This window comes from Rhinoderma darwinii, chromosome 1 (assembly GCF_050947455.1).
Source record: "Rhinoderma darwinii isolate aRhiDar2 chromosome 1, aRhiDar2.hap1, whole genome shotgun sequence".
In the NCBI taxonomy this organism is placed as follows: domain Eukaryota; kingdom Metazoa; phylum Chordata; class Amphibia; order Anura; family Rhinodermatidae; genus Rhinoderma; species Rhinoderma darwinii.
Window position 1 is genome coordinate 173344403 of NC_134687.1, and position 27863 is coordinate 173372265.

At 40.4% G+C, this 27863-nt stretch overlaps 1 protein-coding gene across 6 annotated transcripts in view; it reads right to left on the minus strand.

The window, feature by feature from the left end:
* Positions 1-27863, minus strand: part of AIMP1 (aminoacyl tRNA synthetase complex interacting multifunctional protein 1) — a 105374-nt gene that overhangs the window by 19981 nt on the left and 57530 nt on the right. For all 6 annotated transcript variants that reach the window (XM_075860599.1, XM_075860597.1, XM_075860598.1 and 3 more), the window contains 2 exons: positions 27333-27476; positions 3326-3531 (listed from right to left, as the gene is read on the minus strand). In XM_075860599.1, coding sequence (XP_075716714.1) covers positions 3326-3531; positions 27333-27476 — 350 coding nt within the window. The remainder of the gene's footprint in view (positions 1-3325; positions 3532-27332; positions 27477-27863) is intronic.

A 27863-nucleotide genomic window follows, 5' to 3' on the forward strand; every position in this document is an offset into this window, starting at 1 on the left:
TTTGAAACCTAGTGTTATGAAGTCATTGTCAGCAAACCGCAGAATGAAGAGCGAAAACTGGAATGCTTGGAAGTTACATTTAAAGAGGCTCTGTCACCACATTATAAGTGCCCCATCTCCTACATAAGGAGATTGGCGCTATAATGTAGGTGACAGTAATGCTTTTTATTTAAAAAAACGATCTATTTTTACCACTTTATTAGCGATTTTAGCTTTATGCTAATGAGTTTTTCAATGGACAACTGGGCGTGTTTTACTATTGACCAAGTGGGCGTTGTACAGAGGAGTGTATGACGCTGACCAATCAGCATCATGCACTTCTCTCCATTCATTTAATCAGCGCATAGGGATCCTGTTAGATCTCTATGTGCTGTCTTATACTAACACATTAACAATACTGAAGTGTTTAGACAGTGAATAGACATTCCACGGGATGTCTATTCACAATCCCGACACTTCGTTAATGTTTCTGTGGTAGTTACAGCAGAGCAAAGCGGAATCTCGCTGTAACCTGTCATCTACAGCGTAATCTCACGAGATTACGCTTGCTCGGCTTTATCTACCACAGAAACGAAGTGTCGGGATTGTGAATAGACATCCCATGGGAATGTCTATTCACTGTCTAAACACTTCAGTATTGTTAATGTGTAAGTATAAGACAGCACATAGCGATCTAACAGGATCCCTATGCGCTGTGTAAATGAATGGAGAGAAGTGCATGATGCTGATTGGTCAGCGTCATACACTCCTCTGTCCACTTGGTCAATAGTAAAACACGCCCAGTTGTCCATTGAAAAACTCATTAGCATAAAGCTAAAATCGCCAATAAAGTGGTGAAAATAGATCATTTTTTAAAATAAAAAGCACTGCTGCCACCTACATTATAGCGCCGATCTCCTTATGTAGGAGCACTTATAATGTGGTGACAGAGCCTCTTTAAAACAAAAACAGAAGAAAACTAAAGTAAATCGAAAACATTTTTCAGACTTTGTATTGTAAACCTGAATCAATGAGATACCAATTTCATGAGCGTGTACTTTTCTGGGTGGCCACTAACACGTACATAGATTTCGTTTTTTCCATTCCGGAACCTTGCTTAATAAGTAAACGTTTCCTAGTCAATCCTGCCATTTTACTATTCGCCATCTGAAGATTGATTTAGTGGCCATTTTGCTCTCTGAGAAATTGCTTTCCCTGGTGTCTCTTTCAGCAAGCTGAGCAGTTCACCTTCAGGAAACTCGTGGTTAAAGGGAATGTAAAAAAAAATAGGGAGAAAATGGACTTCTATAAGCCCCACCACTTCAGTCAGCATGCACATACCAGTAATAAAATGCTCCATTTTCCCTATAGCTGGAAAATGATTTTCCTTGATAGATACCTTAACTTAGAGTATTTATAGCAATGATGAAGATCTACGACTATAAAAGCTAATTGACCAGATGTTTTATGTTTCTGTTGTTGTTTTATATCTGTACTTAGGACCACATGATTCACATCAAGTGCAGTTTTTCTTCTTATTTCCCAGGTGCTCCTTATTATTTATGCATGTATTTATTTTAAAGCTCAAGCAAGCATCAGAGACAATTATCTAATTACTTGAATGACTTGGCAGCCCACCGATCCTCTCTGCTGCCCTCTGAGGAATATTGATCAGCAGTTTGTAATCGTTCCCAAGGTTAACATTAATCTTGGCACTAAGGATGTAGTCATAAAAGACTGGTCCCCATGGGGGAAAAATGAAAAAGACAAAATAGCCTTCAAATTAGAACCTATTCTTCCCCTATTCAAAGGTTCATAAAACAGGGATGAAGCAGATGCAAAACTAAAATGCATGAATTCTGGTTTCATAGAGAAATGTGTATATATTAGTTTTAGAACAAAAAAAAATTATTTAAAATATTATTAGACGGGGATAAATGGATCTTATGACACAAAAATAAGGCTGTGTTCACACCAGCATTTGCCATTCCGTTGCTCTGCTCCGTCAGAGAAGCAGAATAAGGGAAAAACCGGAAGCTTCTCTTTAATGGGTTCCATCGAGGTATCCGTAGTTTTCTACATTCTCGGCTGGATTTGCAACAGAAGCCCCTACCGGAGCCTCAAACGCAGATGTGAACGAAGCCGAACTGTTCATCATTGTAGTTGTTGAAGGAAAAAGAATAAAAAACTCTTGATGAATCAAACTACACAAATGAATCATTGTATACTTAAACAAGGAATACAAATCTAAATTCAGTTTAACAACCTAATGAATGAAAAAAAAAGTATTATTTTGGGAGGACCACGCACGCAACGAAGAAGTAAAACTGGAAATGTAAGCCAAGAGGCCGGAGAAGAGTATTTCACATTACAGTTCCTGTACATTAACTTGTGAGGAAACACAGGGCTGGCTTCAAATGTATGTGGCTCCTTAGTCAACTGAGTAATAGTCCACCCACCCTTGGTTTGATCAGCAAATAAATAACCAAGGGACCAATGTCACCACAAGCCCAGTGACCCCTGGCATCTGCCCAGGTTTACACACATAGTTCCAAAGTTGAAAAGTACTCCTTAATCTTCCTCTATAGGTACTATAAGAAAATTGAAAAAATAAGCTGCAACATTTTATCTATAACAAAAGCAGCATTTAAGGGGTTTTCCAGTCCCTGAAAACTGATGGCCTATCCTCAGGATAAGCCATCGATGGCTGATGGGTCGGGGTCAGATTCCCGCCGATCAGCTGTTTCGAAGTGGGTGAATCACACGTATGAGCGCTGCTTCCCCTTCATTTCTACTTGCTCACTGTGAATCATCGACACACATGTAGCAGTGACTCACAGGTATTGCAGTTTTCTCCCATTAAAGTGAGTACTATTGATGGCCTATCCTGAAGATAGGCCATCAATTTTTAGGGACTGGAATTTTGAAAAATCATAAATGGTGTTTTAATCCACGAGTGTACGTACCAACCGGCATCCCATGTGGCAGTAATGGGCCCAGCTCAGGTTGACTTCATCCTTTAATGGGTGCTGAGAATCGGGCAGGGATCACCACTTTCCGGGTCTTAAAATGGTAGCGGGGAATAAACCCATAGATAATGCAAAAGAGATTGGGGACAAACCAGCACCTGTACTCCTGTCTCAGGTGGTAAGGGGTGTGGTGGCGTTAACCAGCACCAGAAGGCAGCCCCATTGTGATCTTTGATATCTGGCCTCTTTTCTTTATGTACACCGTAGGTTGAAACCATGTATAAATATTATGTGGGTTCAAACTGTAAAAGATAAATATTCAAAACCATCATTCTATATATATATATATATATATAGTCTAATACACTACCATATACCTGCTCTAGAGGAATATGCTTCACAAGGCCACTGACAACAGTCCTTGAAGCTGCTTCTCCTACATCTACTTCTTCTACATACAGCGAGTCGGCATCTGGATGTTTCTTGGCGGAGATAATGCAGCCAACACGCAGGTCCAATCGAGATACATCAACAGGTCTTATGTCCTCATCTGTGGCCACTGATTTCTTCTCTTTCTTCTCTCCTTAACATAAGAAAAAAAAATAAGTTGGTGCAAAGTATTTAATTCAAGGTCATATTTTGGTTTACATCTCGGCAAAAAAGCAAAAAGAAAAATATTAACTTCTTTTTAAATCCTTAATAATAGGGTTATAGAGAATGTTACGCACAAATCACCAGAAGAAAATGATCAATCAGCTCGGAGAACGTTTTAAACACTAGAAAGGCCACAAATATATAAGCGGTGACCACACGAATGCCAAATTTGAAGGTTTGCAGAAAAACCTTGAAAGATCGGATATAACATGTAAGGTTACCTGCATGCAAGTTCTGCCATTAATCTCTACTTAACACAATCCAAGACATGCAAGAACAAACTTTGCCTTCCCTTTCATCACCTGGATCACTTTCTGTTGACCTGCCATTTTATATATAAATTGTAAATCAGCCACCATGTTAAAGGGTCATTTATTCATTTAATCTCTGCTCATATCCTGTAAGGCTGGGTTCACACGACCTATTTTCAGACGTAAACGAGGCGTATTATGCCTCGTTTTACGCCTGAAAATAGGGCTACAATACGTCGGCAAACATCTGCCCATTCATTTGAATGGGTTCTTTGCCACGTAATTTGAGCCGTTCTTCATTGAACTCAATGAAGAGCAGCTCAAGATATACGAGCGTCACAGACGCCTCGCATAATACGAGGAGGAGCTTTTACGGCTGAAACGACGCAGCTGTTTTCTTCTGAAAACAGTCTGTCTTTTCAGCTGTAAATGACAGCTAGCGTGTGCACATACCCTTGAGAATGAAAATAAATATGTGATATGCAGAGGGTATTATATATTTCATAAATGTGTCTTCCCATCAGAGATATTTATGACATATCCACAGGTCCCACCTATCTCTAGAACGGGGACCCCTAAACCCCGTTCTACCCGTCTACGTTGTGGCTGAAACGAGTGATTTCCGACCATGAAAAACGGAAACAGCGTAGCTCACAGAGCTATGCTGTTTGCGTAACTCCCATAGTTGTAAATGGCACTTACAGAAGCAGTGTAGCACGCGAGCTACGCTGTTTCCGTATCTACCATTCAATTCTATGGCACTTACGAAAACCGCATAGCTCAGCAATTCATGGTCGGAAATCAGATTCTTCAGCTACAACACAGACGGGTAGAACAGGGTTTAGGGGGCCCCGTTCTAGAGGTGGGACCCGCATCTATTTGACATGATATATCCTGTGGATATGTCATATATGTCTCTGATGGGAAAACCCCTTTAATACTGTGCAGACACATTTATGAAATATATAATACCCTCTGCATACCACATATTTATTTTTATTCTCTAAAAAGAATATGAGCAGAGATTAAATGAATAAAGGACAAGTTATACTGAATCTTTTCTGGCAAATATAGAATTCAATCTGCTTCGCTCCTCCTGCTCTATAACATGCAGCCCAGCCCGCAGATTAGACTGCATTGTCATCGTTCCCTTTAAGTCTAATAAAATCTGGAAGAAATAAAAACGTGTCTTTATAGAGATTTTCATTTATGATCAAGAGACAATACAATTTGCAACCTTCTAAAGACTCTGTGCTTATCTTGGAGGAAGTCTCTAAATCACAGCAAGATACCAGCACTAGGGATGCACGATGCATCGAAGCTTCGATACTGTTTCGATACCGTGCACCGTCAAACGGTTCGAAACCGTTATTTCATGTATTTGAATACTAAGCTGCCACACAGCTTAGCATTGTAACACATGAATGTTGTTGGAGCGGGGCTGCGGCTGTGTAATACAGCCATTGCCCCGCTCCGGAGTCCTGACAAGTGCGCGCGCGGTCAGCATGATGTGATGCGGCCGGCGCAGGCACTGAAGACAGAACATGGGGGTGTTTTGCAGTGCGTCCGCCACCTCAGGCTGACCGCGTGCGCACTTATTATCAGGAGCGGGGCAATGGCTGTATTACACAGCTGCAGCTCTAACGGCGCTCTAGTGGCAGAGATTAGAGAAACCTCAATCAAAGCAGACCGCAGCATTCAAGGGGAAAATGAGAAGGGGGATGTCCCTTGGATGCATCACAGGAAATCCCTGTGACGCGATTGAGGGATATACCATATATGGGCAGACAGCCCAGGGTCCAGGGCTGTCTTACCATATTTCCTGTTGTTAGGTCATGTCCTAACAACTGCCTGTGTACTATCTGTACACAGGCTAATGTACTGACATATATATGCCAGTACATGAAAGTTTAAAAATAAAGTAAAAACAAAGTAATGTTAAATTAAAAAAAAAATAACACACTCTTTTTTTACAATAAACATTCAAATAAGTCTCAATACATAAAATATACACATTCGTATTGGCGCGGCCGTAATAACCTGCACAACAATTTTTTTTAAATAACTGCTTTTCTTTCACTTATTGTGGGGCACGAGGTGTAATGAATTTAACCTCCATGTGCCTCACATAGTAATTAACCCCATCATGTACCTCACACATTAACCCATTATGACTGAGAAACATGATGGGGTTAATTACTATTAATGTGAGGCACATTCAAAATTCATCACACCTCGCGCCTCACATCAGAAAATGGCAAAGTATCGTTTTGGTATCGAAATACTACACAAAGTATCGGGATCGAAGTCCAAATTCTGGTATCGTGACATCCCTAACCAGCAGAATACCAAGGCACATAGTAATTCCAATGGACACAGCACAAATACACTCTTTTTGTCTTCACAAGACGGACAGACTTCTACTAAATACAAGTTAAAAGAAAGTTTTTAGTTTTGTTTTTTTTTAAACCGCCCTACATTTTCATAAAAAAAAAAAAAGGGACTTATAGGCCGCAATCAAGAATGTGCAAATTGTCCTTACCCACTCTTTCCCAACGCTGCCTACAAACTTTGGAGCTTGAGCAGGAGGAAATGCTACCCTATGTGTGACAGCACCTATTCTAGAACACAGGCATTACCTATTGGTGCCAGGGGGCATGTTTGAATGATGCCCTGGTCCGCGATACTTCTTATGGAGCAGCTTTGTATTAAAGTCATGAACCTCTTTGAGTTAAATACACAAAACCCGATTGCGAAAGTTAAAATCCAGAATGCCAAAAATACAAGCAACTGCTTCAGAGCTTTCCAGTTCAGCCTCCCTCTTGCGGAGTGCAGCGCTCGCATCCAATACAAGCATCAAATGTAATTACAGGGGAATAAAGCAAGTTGATAAAAGAACAAAGCTTAGCTGGTTAGGATCCAATATCTGGAAATGAAACCTTATACCCTTGAGGTAAACCTTCTGATTTTATGAGTCAGAAACTAATGGTCTCCAGAATGTATTAAAACTGAAAAAGTGATCTGAGTGTAACATAAAAAAAACCCCAAAAAAGAATTGATGGCGAATGAACTGGTCCGTCTATCCAGTCGGCCCATTATAGCGGGTCTTTATGATCTCCTAGCTGCTGAATTTATGGAACACAACTCCTCCTCCTAGAACTGTCCACAGCTTTTTGACACTATAGAACTATTATTACAGATTCTTCCCTGTGTATCACATACACTATATGGCCAAAAGTATGTGGACACCATGCCATTACACCTATATGAGATTGTTATTCCAAAACCATGGGCATTAATATGTAGTTGGGCCCCTTTTGTGGCTATAACAGCATCTTCTCTTCTGTAAAAACGCGCCACAATATTTTTAAGTGTGCCCATTCAGCCAAAATAGCAGTGAGCTGTTATCACTCCTAGACGCTTCCACTTTACAACAGCAGCACTTAAGGCCCTTTTACACCGGCCGACACTTGGCCGGGGCAGCGAGCACGATCAACGAGACATCGTTGATCGCCGCTCGCTTGCTCCTGTCACACGGAGCTATGGATGGGGACGAGCGGTCGTTATTCTGATCGCTCATTTACACAGGGAGATGTGATGACGACAATGATAATCTTTTACTTTTTTAAAACGATACGACCAGCAGGTGATCAAGCGTTTGCTCGTTCATCTGCTGATCATCCCTCTGTTTACACTGGGCAATTATCGTCAACCAGCGTTATATTAAAGCTTGTCTGCCCGATAACCTTCCTGTGTAAAACCCCCTTTAGTATAATCGGCCCTTTTACAGGGGCCCATTATCGGGCAAACGAGTGTTTCCGATCATTGCCCTGTAGTAACAGGGCACCGATCAGCAAATGAACGGGCATAAGCCCGTTCATCGGCTGACTGTATCATTTACGCAGCCGAAAATATTATCGTTGTCGGCTGCACATCTCTCTGTGTAAACAGGGAGACGTGCTGCCGACACGATAGAAATGTATGGGGACGAGTGGTCGTATGAAACGAGCGCTTGTCCCCATACATCGCTCCTTGTGAAAGGAGTAAACGAGCGCCGATCAACGAGCTGCCTTGTTGATCGGCGCTCGTTTACGCAGCTAACGTTGTGACGTGTTAGAGGACCCTTACAGTTGACTGGAGGAAATACTGGCAGATCAGAAAATTTATGAACTGACTTGTAGCAGAGGTGGCATCCTATAACAGTGCCACATTTAGGGTATGTTCACACAGAGGAATTTTTCAGGCGGAATCCGCCGCAAAATTCTGCCTCCCATTAATTTCAATGGGAATCGGACGCTTCTTCTTCCCGTTAAAAGATCATTTCAGCTAGCGGGGAAATGAAGTGTCCTGCTCGATCTGAATGTGATCTCAAAATGTAAAACCTCTCAAATATACAGAATTAGGAAAATTTAAGAGCTTCCTCTCTAATTTAGTGATAAAAACTCTTTTAAGAAAGGGAAATTACATTGTCTGCCGTCTAGAGCACAGAGCAGTCCAAGTCTCACAAGATTTTAACTGCTCTGTAGGACTTCTTTCTTCTAAGCTAAGGGAGTCCACTATGAGGGGGTGAGACTAAATGTGCAGCATGTAAAATCAGAGGAGATCTCTGCTGCTATCAGCAATGTAAGGGCTAGTTCACACAGAGTTTTTTTTGCGCTTTTTTTTACACGGAAACCGTGCAAAAAATAGCCAAAATCGACTCCCACTTAAAAAAAGCGACATGCTCTTTCTTCCGCATGTCCATCTCTGACCTCCCATTGAAATCAATGGCCGTGGCCAAAAAACGCTGCAAAAGACGCGGCAAAGAGAGTGCAGACAGGTCAAAATCTGCCTCAACATTCCTGAAGGAATTTTGAGGCAGATTTTTCTGCCTGAAAAAAAAAACTCTGTGTGAACGTGCAGTCACATTTGGCAGATTTTGTAAACGGGAAATCAGTTCAATTCACCTGAATGGAACTTGCGGAAATCCATGCACCTGCTACAGAAACAAGCCTTTTAAGACGAATGGAACGGATTTTCAGTTGCAGAAATTTCTGCAGCAAAATCTGACGCATGTGACTGCACCCAAAGATGGATTCCTGTGTAAAATGGAGCAGTAGAAGGAGGCTACAAGCTGCAGCTGAGGTAAATCATGTCACATGCATCTGAATGCGGCTGTTTCTGCAGTATGCACAGGAATTTTTGCAATTTAGAGGCCAGGGCTACAGCTAGACTTTTTATAGCGCTGCTGATTGATTTTAACTATTGAGTGACAGCTGCAATCCACAAGATTGCATGCTACTTAATGTATTCATTTAGAATGCAGCTGTAGCTCAAATCAAATCAGCAGCGCTACAAAAAGTCTAGGTGCAGCTCCCAGCTAATGGGACAGTCACAGAATTTTCTGCAACAATTCTGCCGTGTGTGAATATACTGCTACTATCCAGACTGTATCAACTCCTTTTTTCTTCATATTTCTCAAACTTTGCACAGACAAAACTGAATTTATATCATCTAACAAACTTGCAACCCTCCAATCCATCTTTAACACTTCTGCTCAGTTCATCCACTTCTCCATTTGCTCTTTCACTTCTCCTTTTCCTCTTCCATTTGTTCCTCTCCCTGCCTGCCCAGATAATCCAATTCAAAACAAAAATTAAAGGGGTTGTCCCACCATTAAATATCATATTAATTGTATAGATCATAAAAAATAAACTGATGGGGTGTGTCCAGCGACGCAAGGAGGAGGAATCAACCTCTCAGCTCCGGTGTTGGTCAGACTATTAGCGGCACAAACCAGCTATCAAAAGCCCTAATCGAGCTTGCAGTTCCCTGCACAAACTCACTAACAGGTGGAGCGGACGATAGTCTGTGGCAAGTCAAAGAAATGCCCACTAAAGCTCACAAATGTCTTCCCAGCAAGGGAAGCCTCTCAAAATGGCACGTCGCAGCTGCATCGCGAAACAACATCTCCTCGGGCCTCCACTGGAGCAGTGAGTGAACCGTAGTTACCCCCAACCCTCTGCAAGTAACAAACTAACTGCTGCGCATAATGAACTGGTGGACATCGCCAACTCTATAGAAAAGATATGGACCCTATGAAGCTGAAGATTGACTTTATGGAGGATAGATCCAGGCATAATAATGCGTGATTCAGGGGTATTCATGAGACCATTAGGAACGATAAAATTAAAGAACTTCCTTACAGATTTTTTGCTGCTCTACATCCTGATGCTTCACAATGTTACCCGTCATTGACCGTGCTCATCGTTCGCCAAGACCTAAATCTCTTCCATTCACAACTTCAAGAAATGTGTTTGCCACATCCATTTTTTTCATGTGGAAGACAGACTCATGGCAGTGGCCTCTCTCACACTGTTCAGGATCGTTTCAAGAACATGTTGCTATTTGCAGATCTCTCTGCGGCTTCTTGGCTAGTAGGAGAGCTTTTACTTCCAGTACCAAGGTTCTAAGGGAGCATGCCATTCAATACAAATGGGGATTCCTCAGTCTCCTGAGAATGCTTTACAATTTTGCAAAGATTGGAACCTGGTGTCGTGCAGAGACCGGTACCCAAGGCAAGAGAGGATCATCACCATTCATCCCATAGGGGTGGACCACAGTCTCCTATGGTGAAAGATGCCCTAAGTATCCACCATTGACTTTGTTGGATTAACGGCTGGAGTCTTCAGGGAGCCACCGTCTCTTGAGGGGAAATATTTTTCTGTTTGGTGTTCTCCTTTGTGAGTATACCTTTACTTTGTGTTTCCAGTCTCAAGGGCTTACTATGATGGTCGCCCTTGGCATTATCTGGACGCTACCACAGACTATTACTCTAGTCTTATGTTTAACACTTAGCTTTCTTGACCCCTCTCTTCTGCTCCGATGCAGAAAGACAGGTTACTTGTTTTGGTTCTTGTTCATATAACTGAATGCTTGATCTTGGAGTGACTGCGGGGATATTTTATGTGGGTTGTTGTGGATACTCCTGATCCCTTTGTTTGCCTTTATCTTAACGCTATCAGTCTTTAGAAGGAGGCCAGATGCTACACCGCAGGTCTTTTTTGTGTTAAGAAAACACGCTTAAAGAGGCTCTGTCACCAGATTATATCTCCCTATCTCCTACATAATCTGATTGGCGCTGTAATGTAGATAACAGCAGTGGTTTTTATTTTGAAAAACTATCATTTTTGAGCAAGTTATGAGCTAGTTTAGATTTATGCAAATGAGTTTCTCAATGGACAAATGGGCGTGTTTTTACTTTTTACCAACTGGGCGTTGTACAGAGAAGTGTCTGAGGCTGACCAATCAGTGACTAATCAGCGTCATACACTTCTCATTGTTCCAGCCCAGCGTGATCCACAGCACAGTGATTGTGCAGTGAAAGAAGCTGAGCTGGAACAATGAGAAGTGCAGGACACTGATTAGTCACTGATATCCATGGCTATAGGGTCGTAGTGCTATAGACATGCGGTCTCCTATATACACATATACATACACGCACACATTTTTTTGAGGGTATATGGGACTATTTCCCCTGACGTTTCAAGACCTTAGCGACGCCCCTGGCTGCTAGTGCTGTGGGCCGTCGGCCATGAGAAGTTTGCTGGGGGGCCCAAGAAGAACCCTTGCATCGGGGCCCATGAGCCTTTAGCTACGCCCCTAGTAGAACATACATCTATAGTCTCTTTGTTACATAGAAGCAATCTTTATGATATTCGGCAGCTTCAAACACCAGAGTAAGGGACTACACATTATTTTCCCACTCTCATCAGGTATACAGTAGAATTGACTATTTCTAGTGGACAAATTGCTTATCCCACTAATTCGCTCTACAATGATTGGGACTCTGTCTTGGACAGACCATTCTCCTATAGCGATAGTTGTTCAAGAGCAATATCATACACCTTTTAATCCTGTATGGCGCCTCAATAATAAAATTTTGCAGCATCCAAAATATGCCCCCTCTTCATCGCAATCTGTTTTGGACTATTTTTTCCATAATGATAATGCCCAGACGTCTGATGTCATCCTGTGGTGTGCTTTATGAATTGGCCTCTCATAGTGGCTTTATTAGCAAACATCTCATGCGAAGGGCTTATTCACACGAACGTCGAATACATCCGTGTGACAGCCGTTAAAACAACGGCCGTCACACGGACGCATATATTTTAATGGGGCCGTTCACAAGACCGTGTGAAGGGTCCGTTGAAAAATAGAACATGTCCTATTTTCTTCCGTTTTCACGGATCCCTCGATAGACAAGTCTATACGGGTTCCGTGAAAGCGGGTCCCACTCGGGTGTAACTCGGACGTGAAAAACGGCAGTTTTTCATGTCCAAGTTTGTATTCGTTCGTCTGAATAAGGCCTAAGGAAGTTAAGGCCCTTTTACACCAGACAATAATCGGCCAGTGCAGCGAGCGCCAATCAACGAGACATCGTTAATCATCGCTCGTTTGCTCCTGTCACACGAAGCTATGGATGGGGACGAGGGGTCGTTACTCCGATCGCTCGTCCCCATACATTATCATGTCGGCAGTGCGTCTCCCTGTTCACACAGGAAGATGTACTGCCGACAACGATAATATTTTTCTTTTTTAAAACAATATGATCATTAGATCACCGGCGTTTGCTCGTTCATCTGCTGATGGCTGCCCTGTTTAAACAAGGCAATTATCGGGAACGTGCGTTCTATGAACGATCGTTTGCCCGATAATCGCCGAGTGCAAATCCCCCTTTAGGGTTCAACTCTATGTGCAATTTCAACCTCAGCTTTGTATTCATAGATTAAAATAGAACTCCTACTGTGTGAATACAGCTGCTGAGATATCATCAATACACAGGCAATTACATGAGCTTAATACTTACAAGCATGATTTGGTGCTCAGAAAACGGAAAATTACTTATTATTGGCATGACAAAAAAAAACAGGCACCTTGTTTGCGAATTGAAGAATCAATCTGCTAGAATGCGTATCCCTTTCCTCTATAACGCTGCCAAATATAAGATAATGGATGCGCAAGGTGTTTCTAATGTCTTAGCTGATTATTATAACTCTTTTTATAATTTGTCACGGGACGCCTCTATCCTGCAACCTGAGCATTCCAACATTTTACCCTTTTCTAGACAAATTTCATGTACCCAAACGGACTATTCCCCAATTGCATACTATTTCTCAACCTTTTACTGTAGAAGTATGATTGCCTTGCACTCCCCTAAATATAACAAATGTCCTGGTCCTGATGGACTTGCTAGGCTGTTTAATTAAAATCACCAATAACAGCACATTTCCCCCAGAAATGTTGAAAGCACTAAAGGCTACCCTCCCAAAACCTGGCAAATCTCCAGACGTACCTTCCAATTTTAGGCCAATTTTCTTGCAGAATGCTGCCCTGAAATTATACTCTAAGGTTCTAACAAATAGACTGAAGGATTTTGGGCTCAGTTGATTGGGAACGATTAACTGAGGCAGACTCTAGATGGGATTAGGTGCTTTATTAATATTATCTCTGAAGTTGGTGCTCAGTGGACGCGTTCACTGCTTCATACCTTGGACGCAGAGAAGGCATTCAACAGCGTTCATTGGGGTTATATAAGAGAAGTTCTTGGCAAATTTGGATTTAATTACTTTATTTTGTTGTCCATTATGACTTTGTACCCTTCACCTGTCCAAGTATATACTTTTGGGACACTGTCCAAGCAGTTCAGTATTTCTAATGGTACTCGTCAGGGTACCATTATACCCAATAATGATATTTGCCATGGTAATGATGCCCATTGTTCAATGTATCCGCTCTTCTCAGAATGTTATTGGTATTCGCATTATAAGTACTGAACATCGTAGACAATGTATTGCTTTTTCGCAAAAATATTATACCTTCCCACATCCAAAAGTGGGTTTGGGTTTGCCATGTATATCGGATTATTACCATTCTGCTCTTATGGATCAATTGAAGACTTGCTGGTTAGATAAAACTTCAAAACACTGGGTAGAAAAAGAGGCTAATATTGTAGGACATTTAAAAATGTCCTTTTTGTGGTCCTTACAACTACCTTATTAGACTCAGAATGATCACTCCCCCACTGTAAAAGCAGGGATCCATGTATGGCAACATATCGCCTCTCTCCCTGGAATTCTTCCAATCCGACTTTATAACCTTCCTCTTGTAGTCATCCAACAATCTATCCCTGACTCAAATGATAGAAGATGGGTAAACACCTTAATAAACTGGGGGATATTCTTGATATTCTAACTTTTTCCCTACATACTCTACCTAAAATTCCAGCATGATACTGTAATAGGACACCCCCGTTGCAACAAGTCAGTTCATAAAATGTCTTCCCGCCTAAATATTCCACGATCAACTGAGAGTGGTATTATTGCAAAATAGAAGCGTTTAGGAACCACAGCAAGTCAGCCATGAAATGGCAGACCACATCAAGTTACAGAGCGGGGTCGCCAAGAGCTGTGGTGCATAGTGATTAAAACTCGCCAACGCTCTGCTGGCTCAATAACTGCAGAGTTCTATAACTTCCTTGGCATTAACAATATTACCTTACTCCTTAAAACACCAAGCACAATGGCAAGCGTCTGATGGAGTGGTGTCCATTCTGGACTCTGGAGCAGTGAAAATGTGTTCTGTGGAGTGAAGAATCTCCCTTCTCTATCTGGCAGTCTGATGGAGCAGTCTGGGTTTGGTTAATGCCAGTAGACCGTCCCCTGCCTGACTGCTTTGTGCCAACTGTAAAATTTGGTAGAGAAGGGATAATGCTATGGGGTTGTTTTTCAGGCGTTGGCCTAGTCCCCTAGTTCCAGTGAAGGGAAATCTTAAGCATAGCAAGACATTTTGGACAATTGTAGCTTCCATCTTTGTAGGAACAGTTTGGGAAAGACCCTTTTCTGTTCCAGCATGACTGTGCCCCAGTGCACAAAGCAAAGTCCATAAAAGCACGGTTGGGTGAGTTTGGTGTGGAAGAATTTGACTGGCCCGCACAGAGCCCTGACCTCAACCCCATGGAACACCTTCGGGATGAACTAAAACAGAGATTGCGGAAAGTAGGAAGGAACTATATTGTCCGCTGCCAGAGTTGAGAGAAGGTGAATTCTGCTTAGAGCCCCATTCCCAGCAGCACAAATTATCAGGAGCATCAATTGGTACACAGGGAAGCCAAGAAATACGAGAAAGGTATTTTTATAGGCTAGAAACACTGCAACTTACTTTAATTAGGTATTAACAAGATTTCCGGTCTATCGGAATTAATATAAATAATGGAATAACCCCTTTAGCATATAAATCGACTGAGCTATTGATTCAGTCAAAACAAGGGAACACTGTCACAACGGTGACCAACGGAAACCATTAACAATGTTTCCGTCACAGTTGAGATCAATGGTGAGGGAAACAGAAGCTAAGATTTCCGTTTGCCTTTCCGTTGAGGGGTTAACCTCACGGAACACTCAGACGGAACCCCTCAACGGAAGGGCAACGCTGATGTGAACACGCCCGAAGGCAAACTCTTTTAAGTGCAACTTAAAAACCCACTTGTTCAGACAAGCATATAAGCAGCCATAAACTGCACATCAACACCATCTCCCTGATCTTTTATAAAAAAAAAAAAATTTCCGTTACCTACTAGCCACAATCCCTTTGGCTATATACATTATATTAATAAATTATGCCGATTTTGGTTTGAATCTATCGGCAGCCTAATGTTGGATTACAACATGCCGAATCCTTGATTTCCCCAAAAGATGATCACTGCCAGAGTGTATTAAAAGAAACATGCACTGTGATTTATACATTGCTTGTATATTCATCCCTTGTATCACATTTTACAGCACAACAGAAGTCATGCCTATTTAAAAAAAAAATCTATTTACATTAGTAGATCAGAATAAATAATATATAGGAAAAATAATTAAAACTTTGGTTTGTGCACTGGAGATTTCCAATGATTTCAGATTCTAACACATTGTGTATATACAGAATTCTACATACAAATCATGACCCTACTGTCTAAGGTGAACGTTATGCCTGTATTTTCCAGGTAGCGCTTAAACTAGGTTAGTAAATCAGTCTCATGCCAGAAAATGAGACAGGCAGAAGTTTCGATTATAATGGGACCTCATTACAAGGTATTTTACTCACAAACTGGAAAACTTCAAGGCTCTCTGCTCTACAGGAGGATTTATTCTGTCGGGAAGTAGAGACATTACAACTGGCAGGCAGGTTGATTAAAATCCCAAATTACAATCCAACGAAAAAACATTAGTCCTTCTCCATCTATACATAGATTGTAAGAGCCAGACCGATCTGTAGAATAAGCCTAAAACTAGTAGTTGTAGTCATGATACTTAGCTGGAAATACAGGGCATTGATGGTTCTCATCTATCACTAGGGACACATTGGTCATTTGATAGAGAGAATGGGCTATTTTACAGTAAAGGGACAATATGCTGGTAGTTCCCTTGTACTTTTTAAATATTCCTTGTACCATTCAGCTCACTAACACAAGGCCATGTCAAAATCTATTTTAGAAACGGAAAAAGGGAAATCGAACAGAAACATTAAAACCACATTGGCTGAATGGTGCTTACCAGTACCATCCAATAACTACTAAAATGCTTTGCATTAAAAGGCCAGGTACCCCTTGGTATCCAATTTACTACTGTTCCAATGCATTGTCAATGAAAAATGAAGCAACTTTGTAATAGGCCATGATCAAAAATGTCCTATTTTCACACTTTCTAATCAGTCTCATGCGTATTCCTGCGCCCGAGACTGAAGGCAGAGGTACGCTGTGGCACAACTCTTATGTAAAGCAGTGGAGGGTAAAACAGTTTGGGTTCAACACTCGTTTCCTTCAGCCAATGAAAAGGGCTCTTTTACTTAGTACACAAGCAGTCGATTGGTTGGAGAGGAAAGGCTGCTATGCTATTGAACCCCACCAGGTCCGGAGACAGTGAGCGGTTGTAGCTGAAAGGAGAGTGAGAATGGTCAGGAGATTGGGTACATAAAAAATATATATTTTTTTTTTTGCAATTTCATCACCTTTTATGCTGCAATTTCCGTCACTTCAGCAAAACGGCTACATTTTTGCAGTGATTAGATAAATTACGGTCAAAAAACATGCTAAAACCGGTAAAAAAAAATATATACCTACTTATCCACAGCATAGTGATAGAAAATGTAAGGGAGTGTTCACATGGCACAGTTAAATTGCGTTCTTTGCAGTGAATTTTCAAAGAAAGTCATGGCAAAAATTTGTCCACGGCGTGTGAACACAGCGAATTGCTGCGGGTAATCCGTCCACAGTGTGACCGCAGCATTTGTACTACAGTGTGGACAGACTGCAGGGTTTAGGCTGACATTATATAATATGTATGGCCAGCTTTAGTCATCTGCCAATCAGAAAGTGAGTTGTCCTACATGAGAACTGTATTAGACATTGTACTTAAAAAATAAAAAGAACCATAACCATAGACACAATAAAAACATCTATTCATTCCATTGCTGGTTGCATTTTTCTTTTTCACTGCGCTGGTACTACTGGGTGTTATTGAGGACAAGCTTTTTCTGGCATTACAGCAGTGAGGATTCATACAAACATTTGCCCTTCTTCTGGCCCTGGCAATAGGGGTGGATAAGAGACAGTAATTAGGACTTCCTTTTGGGAGACTCAATTTGCATGTTTTGTTGGTTTGAAATGGAAAAAGCCCTGCTGCAAGCACAGTGCGGAAGCATGGCACATTTGTCTTTTTTTGGAAAAGTCAACAATCAGGCAACAGTCAGTAAACCTTTCTGGCGCTAAAAACAAGTTCAGATTCATAATTGGTTTATTGGATTATAATCAATGAGAGCAACTTTATAATGATGACATATATATTCCAGATGGGATTTTGTTTTTCTTTCCAGAGGAAATCAGGTCTTCCAAGTGTGAATTAGCTTGATGAAACAGAAATGTGCAGCACTCCGGCTTGTTGAATAAAGGCATTCCTTGATAATATGCTATATCTAACAATTTGTTTTTGTTTAAATGACCTAGCTTTAGCCTGTTTTTAGATGAGAATAGTCAGCAATAATAATAAAAAAAATCCACTATACATATGCATGCCACTGCCGTGTCTCCCATTGGTCCTGAGAACATCTATCTTAGGAGTAGGGGTGGGCGATTATGACCTAAATCAAAATCCTGATTGTAACCTCAATTACGGTTAATGAGCGATTTAGGCCACACCTCTTTTTTGCATACCATGCCCACTATTTGCAAGCTACACCATTGAATTAATATTTAGTGAATGGTAGAGCAGGGACCTTACAGCTCCCTGCTCTACCATTGGTTTAAACTGTATCTGCGTTCTGAGGACACAGATACAGTTGAAACCAGGAAAAAATAATTGAGGAACCCGATTTGCGCAAGAGGACTACGGTTTATTGCGCTGAATCTCAGTTTTGTTTGTTTTTTCGATTAATTGCCCAGCCATACTCAGGAGCTGGAAACAAATCCAGTTATCAGGTCACCAAAGCGACTAGCAAATCGTCCGTGGCCACCAGGCATTTCTTCCGGCTGCTGTGCTGTGCATAGCTTCAATCTTGCAGATGGAGCATGGCAGGAGCATAAGCAGGTGAGTACATGTTATGAAGGTGTGTGTAGTCCCTTCCTGTGGCTGCTGTGTGAATAGACTAGTTGGGGTGGGGGGGGGGGGGGGGGGCTTCTTTGACTGCTGGAAAAGTAGGAGGTGAGGTTCCGTGACAAATTGGGAAAGTTATTAAGGGGCTCTGCCGAATAGGAAAATGGGGGACCTGCTCTGATGACTGGGGAATTGGAGAGTGGGGGAAACTATTCTTATTACTAGAGGGTAGAGAGGACTATGAGAGTAAGGAGAGCTCTATTCTGACCACAAGGTTTTACCTCCCCGCCTTCCAAGAGCCATAACTTTTTATTTTTCGGTCAACATAGTCATGTGAGGTTTTTTTTCTTGCGGGGCGAGTTGTAGTTTTAAATGGCACCATTTAATGTAATGTTCTAGGAAACTTTGAAAAATTATTTTGTGGGGAGGAATGAATAAAGAAAACCAATTTGTTTTTACAACTTTCATGTGGTATAAATGACATGTTAATTTTATACTGCGGATCAGTACGATTACGGCGATACCAAATTTACATAGTGTATATATAGTATATAGAACTTTTACAAAATAAAAACACTTTGCTTAAGAAAAAAACAATTATTTTGCGTAGTTTTATTCTGAGACCCATAACGTTTTTATTATTTTGTCGATGGAGCTGCGTTTAAGCTGTTTTTTTGCGGGTCGACCTGTAGTTTTTATTGTTACCATTTTGGTGTATGTTTGTATTGATCATTATCTTACCAAAGATCCAACAATACCCCGCCTTGAAAGAGAATTTCTCCTCAATGGGATGGAATTCATCCCACAGAACTACTTTACCTTAACCCCTTCACGACCAGCCCACGTAGATTAACGGGCTGCAGTGCTGGGCTTTTGTCCTCCAGCCTGTTAATCGACGTAGTATCAGAACAGAGTGCACAGCGCTCTCCCTATGCCCGGACTCTCTCAGCACATGCTGCTACTAGTGCTGAGAGAAGACATCAGGACCGGATTGGTGTCGGTCCTCATGACGTGATCACCATGATAAACTTATCATGATGATCACAGCAAAGTTTGTTGCAGCAACAAACTTTCCTGCTGTTTGTTACAATGTTTCTCCTCCGTCCCTGTCAGATCGTTCTGAGACAGTGAGAGAGAAGCTGTGCCGAGCAGCTGCTGTGTGTCTCGTATAAAGACATACCGACTGTGAAATACACACAAAAACCACCTCCACATAGATAGTTTAGTGTAGGCAGCTAGTTATAGTTTTGGTAGTCTGTTAGGTAGATAGTCTAGATAGTATTCAGATTAGGGCAATTAATTAATAATCAATTAGGGCTTATAATGTGTATATATCTATAAAATCACACAGATATATATATATGTATATATATATATATATATATATATATATATATATATATATATATATATATATATATATATATATATTGTAAAGGATCTGCCAGACACAACTTCTGTGTCAACGCCCATAGGTAATCAGTCTGCACCTGCTTCTATGTCTGTGAGACTGACTCCATCTTCCACCACTCAGGATGGCAGGCTTAGGAGTGGGAGAGCCTATCACAGCCTGGCCAGACGGAGCTAGCTCCCGCCCTCTGTCTATTTATACCTGCCTTTCCTGTTCCTCCTTGCTTGTGATTCTTCTCGTTTGGTTTCCTGGCCCTGCTGCAGCTTCTTGAACTACTGACCCACTGCTTGTTATTGACCTTGGCTTTACTGACCACTCTTCTGCTCTGCGTTTTGTACCTCACTCATCTCCTGGTTTGACTCGGCTTGTTCACCTTGCTTGTTGCTCATGGGCAACTTCCCCATTTCCCCGGCTTCCCCGGTCTGTTTGTCTGTCGTGCACCTGTTGAGTGTAGGGACCGTCGCCCAGTTGAGTGTAGGGACCGTCGCCCAGCTGTACCCCGTCGCCTACGGCGGGTCGTTGCAAGTAGGCAGGGACTGAGTGGCGGGTAGATTAGGGCTCACCTGTCTGTCTCCCTACCCCTTTCATTACACACACACATATATATATATATATCACACACACACACACACACACGTAATATATATTATATATAGACATATAATTTGAAATTTGTTAATACTAAAAATGAATAATTAGGTATGTTTTATATCTATAACATCATATAGATATATATACGTACATGTAATATATACGCATACACACATATACTTATATAAATCTCTTCATATATTTTACACGTCTGTAAATTCTAAATACTTTGATTCATTGTTAGGGCTGTTCATAAATGTATTATTTATTAGGGTTGTCATAACTTAGTTGTGATTTAATTAATTACAAATATATCTATAATGTGGTATAGATATACGCACACGTAATACATATATATATATATATATATATATATACACACACGTACAAACATTCATATAAATTATTAATTCTACATATCAAATAATTGATTGTTAGGGTCGTTCATAAAGTTATTAATTATTAGTCGTTCAATAATTGATTAGTTGTAAAGATTCAATTGATTATATATGTATACGTAATATATACATATACACACATTTAGATAAAATAATTTATTCCTATATTTTACAGTTCTATTAATTCTAGATACTAATTGATTAATTGTTAGGGTTGTTTATAAATTTATTGATCAATGGATTCGTGGACTTTTTTTGTTACTTTTATTAAAATTGTTACAAAAATGTGTTTTAAAAAAAAAATACGTAAAAAAATGGCACGCAAGTTATGTACTGCTGAAGAGGCATTTGCTCTCTTGGATTCTGATAGTGAATGTCACTTTTGGGGGGTTTCCGCTGTTTTGGTCCCTCCAGGGCGTTGCAAATGCGACATGGCACCGAAAACCATTATAGCAAAATTTGAGCTCCAAAACCCAAATGGCGCTCCTTCCCTTCTGAGGGCTGTCGTGTGTTCAAACATAAGTTTATGACCCCATATGGGGTATTGCCGTAATCAGGAAAAATATCTTTACAAATGTCGGGGTGCTTTTTCTCCTTTATTCCTTGCAAAAATGTAAAATGTCTGTTTCTTCAGAAGAAATGTAGATTTTAAGTTTCACAGACTAACGCCAATAAATTCAGCAAAACACCTGTATGTTTAAAATGCTCACTATACAACTAGATATATTCCTTGAGGGGTCTAGTTTCCAAAATGGGGTCACTTTTTGGGGGTTTCCACTGTTTAGGAACCACAAGACCTCTTCAAACCAGACATAGAGCCTAAAATATATTGTAATAAAAAGGAGGCTTCAAAATCCACTAGGTGCTCCTTTGCTTCGGAGGCCGGTGTTTCAATCCAGTAGCACACTAGGGCACATGTGGGATATTTCTAAAAACTCCAGAATCTGGGCAATAAATATTGAGTTGCGTTTCTCATGTAAAAAATTCAGTGTTACAGAAATTTTTCTATTACATATGAATTTCTGCAAAAAAAATTACATTTGTAAATTACACCTCTACTTTGCTTTAATTACTGTGAAACGCCTAAAGGGTTAAGAAACTTTCTTAATGCGGTTTTGAATACTTTGAGGGGTGCAGTTTTTAAAATGGGGTGATTTATGGGGCGTTTCTAATATATAAGGCCCTCAAAGCCACTTCAGAACTGAACTGGTCCATGAAAAAATAGGTTTTGGAAAGGTCTTGAAAATGTGAGAAATTGCTTCTAAATTTCTAAGCCTCGTAACGTCCTAGAAAAATAAAAGGATGTTCAAAAAACTATGCAAACATAAAGTAGACATATGGGAAATGTTAACTGGTAACTATTGTGTGTGGTATTAATATCTGTTTTGCAAGCAGATACATTCAAATTTAGAAAAATGCAATTTTTTGCAAATTTTCTCTAAATGTTGGTGTTTTTCACAAATAAATACTGAATTTACTGACCAAATTTTTTCACAGACGTAAAGCACAATATGTCACGAAAAAACGATCTCAGAATCGCTTGGAAAGGTAAAAGCATTCCAAAGCTATTGCCACATAAACTAACATATGTCAGATTTGAAAAAATCACCTGCGTCCACAAGGCCAAAACAGGCTGTGTCCTGAAGGGGTTAAACGGCCTCAAGTACCATCAAAAAGCTGGTACCGCGATGGGCACGAAGGTGTCACCAAGTTATGCCAATCTGTTCATGGGAAAACTAGAAGAGGACCTTATCCATACCAACGCCACCCTACGTAGCCATCCCAGAAGAAATCGAATGTAAAATTCACCCTCAACTTGAATAGGAAAGACGATACCCGAAACAACTTACACAGTCAGCTTATCTACAAGCGCTCACATCCACGAAAGCCCAATGCCTCATCCCAAACAAAACGGAAACCAAGAACAAACAATTAACTTCATTACTACCTACAACCGTTCCCATTACGCAATACGAAAAATTCTCAATCATGGTTGGCACATCCTCCAAAACGGACCCACATCTTTCCTCCATATTACCACCTAAACCACCACTCACCTTCTGGAGAGCTCCAACTCTGAGGAACATTCTGGCACCCAGCAGACTCAAAACAGGAAAAACCAAACCAGCCTTTATACAAAAAGAGAACAATGGAGGCTTCAAATGCCCGAAAAAGCGCTGCCTCTGCTGCAATGCAATAATGAAAGATCCTTTACCTCAAACAGTACAGGGGAAAAATTTCCCATCAAAGTCCACCTCACTTGCCAATCAAACTATGTAGTCTATCTAATAAACTGCAGCTGTAAAAAACAATATGTGGGAAGAACAATCCAAACTTTACGTAACCGTCTCAACAAACATCGATACAATATTAATAATGGATTCACCAAACATGGACTCTCAAGACATTGCATCACCTACCATAACAGCTCTTTCAAATGTCTCAAAATCACACCGATAGATCAGATCTCTGAGGAAACTCCGAACAGAATCGATATATTAACACGGCCAATTTGAATTTTTTCATTTTCAATTTTTCCTCCTCGCATTCCAAAAGTCATAACTTTTTTTATTTCTAGGTCGACATAGCCATATGAGGGCTTGTTTTTTGCGGGACATATTGTAGTTTTCATGGCACCATTTATTGTACCGTATAATTTACTGGGAGGCTGAAAAAAAATTATTTGTGGGGTGAAATGGGCAAAAAACAGCGATAACGCCATCTTTTGGGGGGAGTTTTGTTTTTGAGTCCGTCAGGTGGTAAAAACTACATATTCACTTTATTCCACAGGTTGATATCATTACGGAGATACCAAATTTATATGTATTGTTTTATGTTTTACCACCTTTAAAAAAATAACATTATTTGCTAAAAAAGAAATGTTTTGTGTCGCCATATTCTGAGAGCCATAACTTTTTATTTTTCCATCAATTTAGCGATGTGAGGGCTTAAATTTTGCGGGGCGAGCTGTAGTTTTCACCGATACCATTTTGGGGTACATCCAACTTTTTTATATCATTTTATTTCTGTTTTCTTGGTGACCAAAAAACAGCAATTTTATATATATATATTTATTTTTGACAGCGTTTTACCCGAGTGGGTTAAACAACGCTATATTGTGATAGTTTGGACTTTTATGAACGCGGCGATACCAGTTATGTTAACTTTTACTTTTTTTGAGCATTGCTTTAGAGGAAAAATGGAAATTTTTTTGTTTTGTTTTTTTTTAACATAAAAAAGCAACAACTTTATTTAATTGTTTTTAAAGTTTTTTTTATTAGTCCCCCTAAAGGCACTTGAAGCAGCGATCATTGGATCACTTGCATGATATACTGCAATACTAATGTATTGCAGTATGTCGTGATTCTGACAGTCTCCTTTAAAGCCCTGCCAGAGGCAGGATTATACACTCTGTTTGCAATATACATCGGAGGTATACCTCGGGAAATACATCCGATGTATACTGCAAACAAAATATGGGCACACAGTGACATTTGTCACCAATGGGCTCCCATCTTAAAAAAAACAAAAATGTATACCGCACTTTATCCATTTTTTATGGGATGCCTCTGTATGGAATAGCGCAGCAGATTATTCCATACATTTGAAAAAGATATGCCGACATATGCCTGACGAAGGCCAAAAGGACACTTATTTAGCCTCTTCTGTGAATTGGGGCCTATTGGTACATTTGACGTATGTGCCGGGAACTCTCCTGGCAACTACGCCAAGCGAGGCACCGCAGTGTGAATTCAGACTTCTTTAAATTTAAGTTCTGAAATATTACAAAATACATAATGCTTGTTGTCTGAGCAATAGTCCAGTGGTGGATAACTGATGAGAAGAAAAGAATAGAAGGATTTCTAGAACGTGTTTTAATGATACCATAAAGCAGGACGGAGTTATGATTACATAAAAGCGTCTGCCCTCAGGTCACCTTGTCACACAGTATCAGAAATTCGATTTCCAAGTGAAAAGCAATACATCCTGTGGAAGCAAATTCCTGAGACTGATCAATCTCTAATGAAATTTTCCGTTTCGGTCTTTATTTCATCAAAATTTTTGAGTTAGATGAAGCAGATTAAAATTACATTCTTTATGGGCCTTAATTTACAAAAACTTGGCAGTAGCTACATCTCCTCTCTGACCTCCTTCAGAAAGAGTACAGAATTACTTAAAAAATTGGACATACCCCCAAGTGAATGGCTAAAACGTGATTGTTAGAATACCACAATGTAAGAAAGAACCCTAAAGTAGATTCATACCTCATAGTCCAGATCTCTGTCGTACATACGTGTGTGTATATATATATATATATATATATATATATATTAAGATGCAGATTTCAATGACATGCTATAATAAACATAAAAAGCTTCCCTTGTCATACCATATTCACATCATTTTTTTTTTAACACTGCAGGAATAAGGCTGTGGCTACCCGGTGACATACACTGAACCACAGCTGCCCCATGCCATCGTGCGCCAAAAGTCATAGGTGCAATATACCTGCAATTTATGTTCAACGCTGCAGATTAATACAACATCATGAAACCTATATCTTTGTTTGAGACGAACCTTAAAATATGCATTTGCATGAACACACAATATTGGAGATTTATAAAAACTAGTGCAAGACAAAAGAGAAGTTGCCCATAGCAACCAATCAGTTCGTTGGTTATATTCTTTAAAGGACCTTTGAGATGTGAAGTCTGATTGGTTGCTACAGGTAATTCCTCCACATTTCGCTTGCACTATTTTTGATTAAATTTCCTTAAATCGGTTGTAAATATTAGGGCAACATAACGATTTTATCTTTCTATGTCTACAATGTTACCATGTACAGTGAAGGAGATAAGTATTTGATCCCTTGCTGATTTTGTACGTTTGCCCACTGTCAAAGACATGAACAGTCTAGAATTTTTAGGCTAGGTTAATTTTACCAGTGAGAGATAGATTATATAAAAAAAAAAAAAGAAAATCACATTGTCAGAATTATATATATTTATTTGCATTGTGCACAGAGAAATAAGTATTTGATCCCTTTGGCAAACAAGACTTAATACTTGGTGGCAAAACCCTTGTTGGCAAGCACAGCAGTCAAGACGTTTTTTGTAGTTGATGATGAGGTTTGCACACATGTTAGATGGAATTTTGGCCCACTCCTCTTTGCAGATCATCTGTAAATCATTAAGATTTCGAGGCTGTCGCTTGGCAACTCGGATCTTCAGCTCCCTCCATAAATTTTCGATGGGATTAAGGTCTGGAGACTGGCTAGTCCACTCCATGACCTTAATGTGCTTCTTTTTGAGCCACTCCTTTGTTGCCTTGGCTGTATGTTTTGGGTCATTGTCGTGCTGGAAGACCCAGCCACGAGCCATTTTTAATGTCCTGGTGGAGGGAAGGAGGTTGTCACTCAGGATTTGACGGTACATGGCTCCATCCATTCTCCCATTGATGCGGTGAAGTAGTCCTGTGCCCCTAGCAGAGAAACACCCCCAAAACATAATGTTTCCACCTCCATGCTTGACAGTGGGGACGGTGTTCTTTGGGTCATAGGCAACATTTCTCTTCCTCCAAAGACGGCGAGTTGAGTTAATGCCAAAGAGCTCAATTTTACTCTCATCTGACCACAGCACCTTCTCCCAATCACTCTCAGAATCATCCAGATGTTCATTTGCAAACTTCAGACGGGCCTGTACATGTGCCTTCTTGAGCAGGGGGACCTTGCGGGCACTGCAGGATTTTAATCCATTACGGCGTAATGTGTTACCAATGGTTTTCTTGGTGACTGTGGTCCCAGCTGCCTTGAGATCATTAACAAGTTCCCCCCGTGTAGTTTTCGGCTGAGCTCTCACCTTCCTCAGGATCAAGGATACCCCACGAGGTGAGATTTTGCATGGAGCCCCAGATCGATGTCGATTGACAGTCATTTTGTATGTCTTCCATTTTCTTACTATTGCACCAACAGTTGTCTCCTTGTCACCCAGCATCTTACTTATGGTTTTGTAGCCCATTCCAGCCTTGTGCAGGTCTATGATCTTGTCCCTGACATCCTTAGAAAGCTCTTTGGTCTTGCCCATGTTGTAGAGGTTAGAGTCAGACTGATTAATTGAGTCTGTGGACAGGAGTCTTTTATACAGGTGACCATGTAAGACAGCTGTCTTTAATGCAGGCACCAAGTTGATTTGGAGCGTGTAACTGGTCTGGAGGAGGCTGAACTCTTAATGGTTGGTAGGGGATCAAATACTTATTTCTCTGTGCACAATGCAAATAAATATATATAATTTTGACTATGTGATTTTCTGTTTTTTTTTTTTATATAATCTATCTCTCACTGGTAAAATAAACCTAGCCTAAAAATTCTAGACTGTTCATGTCTTTGACAGTGGGCAAACTTACAAAATCAGCAAGGGATCAAATACTTATTTCCTTCACTGTACATGTGTTATAAACTGAGGTTATACCTTTTTTTTCTGGTTTCTCCTTCTTCTTATCTTCCCCTCCTGCTTTTGGTGCTGGAGGGGAGGGTTTCGCAGGTTGAGCAGCAGGTTGTGAGGTAGCTGGGCTGGAGACCGCAGGTGCAGTAACAGGAACATCCACCTGTTTCACTAAGACATAAAAAATAAGATGCATTTACTTAAGCAGACTCCACTGCAGTCGGCTAAATGATAGGCAGAAACAGACTTACTGACAATAACGCTCCCTAGGGCTCAGAAAAAAAATAAAGTAGAGCTTATATATATTTATCACCTCTGCACAGGGAGGTGATAAGCATATTTCTGGGGACCCCACCTCCCTCGTTCCTCCTCACCACCACAAACAAGGCAAGGATGAATTTGTATGCTGTTCTATGCAACTCTATGTGACGGACGGAAACCATCATAAATGTCTTAATAAACGTGTTTTACAATGAGTGCTTCAAAATCTAATATATAGTATAAAAACCCATCACATACAGTACAGCTAATGACATACCTAATAATGCGGTAATCTTA